Below are 3,595 nucleotides of genomic sequence, written 5' to 3' on the forward strand. Positions count from 1 at the left end.
GTCACAGCTCACAGCAACCTCAAAGTCTTCGGCTTAAGCCATTCTCTTGCCTCAGCCTCCCGAGTAGCTGGGACTACAGGTGCCTGCCACAATGTCTGGCTATTTTCTTGTTTGCAGTTGTCATTGTTTAGCTGGCCTGGGCTACACTCGAGCTCACTAGCCTCGGGGCTTGTGGCTAGTGCCTGTAACCACTGTACTACGGGAACTGAGCCAAAATTTAAACATTTTTAACCAATGGACCTTTTATCAAATAATTTTGAAATTGCCATTTTCCGAGAGCACCAACATTTGATTTAAATGTCTTTTTTTCTTGTATTATTTCTACTAACAAGATGACAAAAAGGAATGGAATAGAAAAAAGGAATACAATTCTATTCTTTTTTTCTGAGACAGGAGTCTCACTTCATTGCCCTGGGAAGTGTTATGGTGTCATAGCTCACAGTAACCTTAAACTCTTGGGCTCAAGTAACCTTCTTGCTACAGCCTCCCAAATAGTGAGGATGACAGGTACCTGCCACACACCCAGCTAGTTTTTTTCTATTTTTAGTAGAGACAGGGTGTCACTCTTGCTGAGGCTGGTTATGAGCTCCTGAGCTCAAGCAATCCATCCGCCTCAGCCTCCCAAGATGACAGGAGTGGAGCCATGGTGCCTGGCCAGAATAAAATTCTTTTGAAGAGAATTTTTTGGATAAAAGTGTTAAAAGATTCTCTATGGATCATTTCACAATTTATTTCTACTTCATGGGCAATGATATTGAATTGGTAGCTATTCTAAAGCTAAGCTGAAATACTCATCAGTTTATTCTTTGGTAATAAAAGGTTTCTTTATAAAGTACAATTAAGGCAGTGCCTGTGGCTCAGTGAGTAGGGCACGGGCCCTATATACTGAGGGTGGCAGGTTCAAACCAGGCCCTGGCCAAACTGCAACAAAAAAATAACCAGGTATTGTGGTGGGTGCCTCTAGTCTCAGCTACTCAGGAAGCTGAGGCAGGAGAATTGCCCAAGCCCAAGAACTGGAGGTTGCTGTGAGCTGTGATGCCACTGTACTCTACTGAGGGTGATAAAGTGAGATTCTGTCTCTAAAAAACAAACAAACAAAAACAACAACAAAAAAAAAAATAGAAAGTACAATTAAAGTCATTACCAGCAAGCTTTTCCGTCATATCCTGTTTTGCTTTCCCGTTCAAAAATTGAGCTTTTGTGCAAAATGGCTGTAGAAGTAAATAATTGTCTAAACAAAAAGAATAACACAGAGACATGTTACTTCATTTTTATTAAATAGCATTGAAAGGAAAACATATCTTTGATGAAAATGTCTTAAGTTTTAAAAAATATATAGCTAATTACTATTTACAATTCTTTTTCAAGCCTTACCAGACTAACATTCTTTTTTTTTGAGACAGAGTCTCAACCTGTCACCCTGGGTAGAATGCCATGGCGTCATAGCTCAAAGCAACCTCCAACTCTTGGGCTCAAGTGATCCTCTTGCCTCAGTTTTTCTATTTTTAGTAGAGACGAGGTCTTGCTTTTGCTCAGGCTGGTCTTGAACCCATAAGCTCAGGCAATTCACCTGCCTTGGCCTCCCAGAGTGCTAGAATTATAGGCCACGCCTGGCCCCACTTAGTAGGATTTTTTTGCAGAGCAAACTTAAAAATTTTGATGCAGTTCAACTTATTAGTTTTCTTGGATCACACTTGTAGTGTTTCTTGTATAAAAAACTCTTCACCAAGCCCTAAGATTTTCTCATGTTATCTTCTATAAGTTTTATAATTAAAATTTACATTTGAGGGTGGTGCCTGTGGCTCAGTGAGTGGGGTGCCAACCCATATACCGAGGGTGGCAAGATCAAACCTGGCCTTGGCCAAACTGCAACAACAACAACAAAAACAAAAAATTCCAAAAGAACAGCCAGGCGCTGTGGTGGGCACCTATAGTCCCAGTTACTCAAGAGGCTGAGGCAGGAGAATCGCCTAAGCCCAAGAGCTGGAGTTTGCTATGAGCTGTGATGCCACAGCACTCTACCGAGGGTGACAAAATGAGACTCTGTCTCTAAAAATAAAAATTTACAGTTGAATGATCCCTTCTGAATAAATTTAGTATCAGATATGAGGCTGAGATGGAAAAAGAAAGAAAAGTCCAAAATAAGGGAAGAGAAATTAATTTTTTATTTTATTTTTTGTGTGTGAAACAGAGTCTCAAGCTGTTGCCCTGTGTAGAGTGCTATGGCATTACAGCACAGTTCACAGCAACCTTAAACTCTTGGGCTTAAGCAATTCTCTTGCCTCAGCCTCCCAGGTAGCTGGGACTACAGGCACCCGCCACAATGCTTGACAATTTTTTTTTTTGTTTGGTTACAGTAGTCATTGTTTAGCTGGCCTGGGCTACTGGGGCCAAACCTATTTTTTTGTTGTTGTTGAGACAGAGTCTTACATTGTTGCCCTCAGTAGAGTGCTGTTGCATCACAGCTCACAACAACCTCAAATTCTTGTGCTTAAGAGATGAGAAAGTAAATTTAATGATATAGAATTTAATCACTAGAATTTTAAAACTCTAGGGAAAATAAATTGAATGATAATACTAAATTTAAAAATTGGATAAGTAGGATTTCAGCATTATAAAAATAACAAAATGTTTAATCAGCAAGTATGAAAGTAGTCAAGGCGATTCGAATGCCAAAGTAAGATTCTTACCTACATGCTGACTCAGTGCCTGAACAACATTTGTAGCAGCAGTGTAGATGCCGGGATTCTTGGAATTCAGATTATTATCCACTATTGCTGGAATTAGCATATTGATTATAGGAGACAAATTATCTCTAAGTAAAGGAATCATTTTGTACATTGTTTCCAGAGCCACCAGATTTACTTTACTATTAGAATCATGAAGTCGAGATTTAAAAGCATCAAAGATCTGAAAGTAAATTGGGAAATTATTTAAAGTAAAATAATGTTTATACCTATTATATTTAAATCCCTTGGCATTTGATAATATTTCTCCGTTTTATTCAGTTTGTTTTTATTTTAATTTAATTTATTTAGAGACAGAATCTCATTTTGTCACCCTCAGTAGAATACTATGAAATCATAGCTCACAGCAACCTCAAACTCCTAGGTTCAAATGATCCTCCAGCCTTAGCCGCCAGAGGAGCTGGGATTACAAATGCCTGCCACAAGGGTTAGCTATTTTTAGAGATGGAGTCTCCCTCTTGATTAGGCTGGTATAAAACTCCTGAACTCGGGCAATCAACCTGCCTCCTCCTCCCACAGTGGTAGGATTAGAGGAATGCACCACCAGTCCAGTCTCCTTTATTCAGTTTAAAAAGACACATAAGACAATCTATCTACAGCAGGGCCCGTGGCTCAGTGGGTAGGGCGCCAGTCACATATACCAGGGACTGGCCGTTGGAACCCAGCCTGGGCCTGCTAAAACAACAATGACAACTACAACAAAAAAAATAGCCAAGTGTTGTAGCGAGTGCCTATAGTCCCAGCTACTTGGGAGGCTGAGGCAAGAGAATCACTTTAGCCCAAGAGTTTAAGGTTGCTGTGAGCTGTGACGCCACAACGCTCTACTGAGTGTGACATAATGAGACTGT

General features: G+C 40.0%; 1 protein-coding gene across 1 annotated transcript in view; it reads right to left on the minus strand.

Annotated features, from left to right (window-relative positions):
* The window catches only part of TOGARAM1 (TOG array regulator of axonemal microtubules 1), a 73,226-nt gene that overhangs the window by 1,292 nt on the left and 68,339 nt on the right, over positions 1–3,595 (minus strand). The window contains exons 19-20 of the mRNA XM_023514520.1: positions 2,691–2,910; positions 1,145–1,231 (exon numbers count right to left, since the gene is read on the minus strand). Coding sequence (XP_023370288.1) covers positions 1,145–1,231; positions 2,691–2,910 — 307 coding nt within the window. The remainder of the gene's footprint in view (positions 1–1,144; positions 1,232–2,690; positions 2,911–3,595) is intronic.

This window comes from Otolemur garnettii, unplaced genomic scaffold (assembly GCF_000181295.1).
Source record: "Otolemur garnettii isolate 467f Iridium unplaced genomic scaffold, OtoGar3 scaffold00054, whole genome shotgun sequence".
NCBI lineage: Eukaryota > Metazoa > Chordata > Mammalia > Primates > Galagidae > Otolemur > Otolemur garnettii.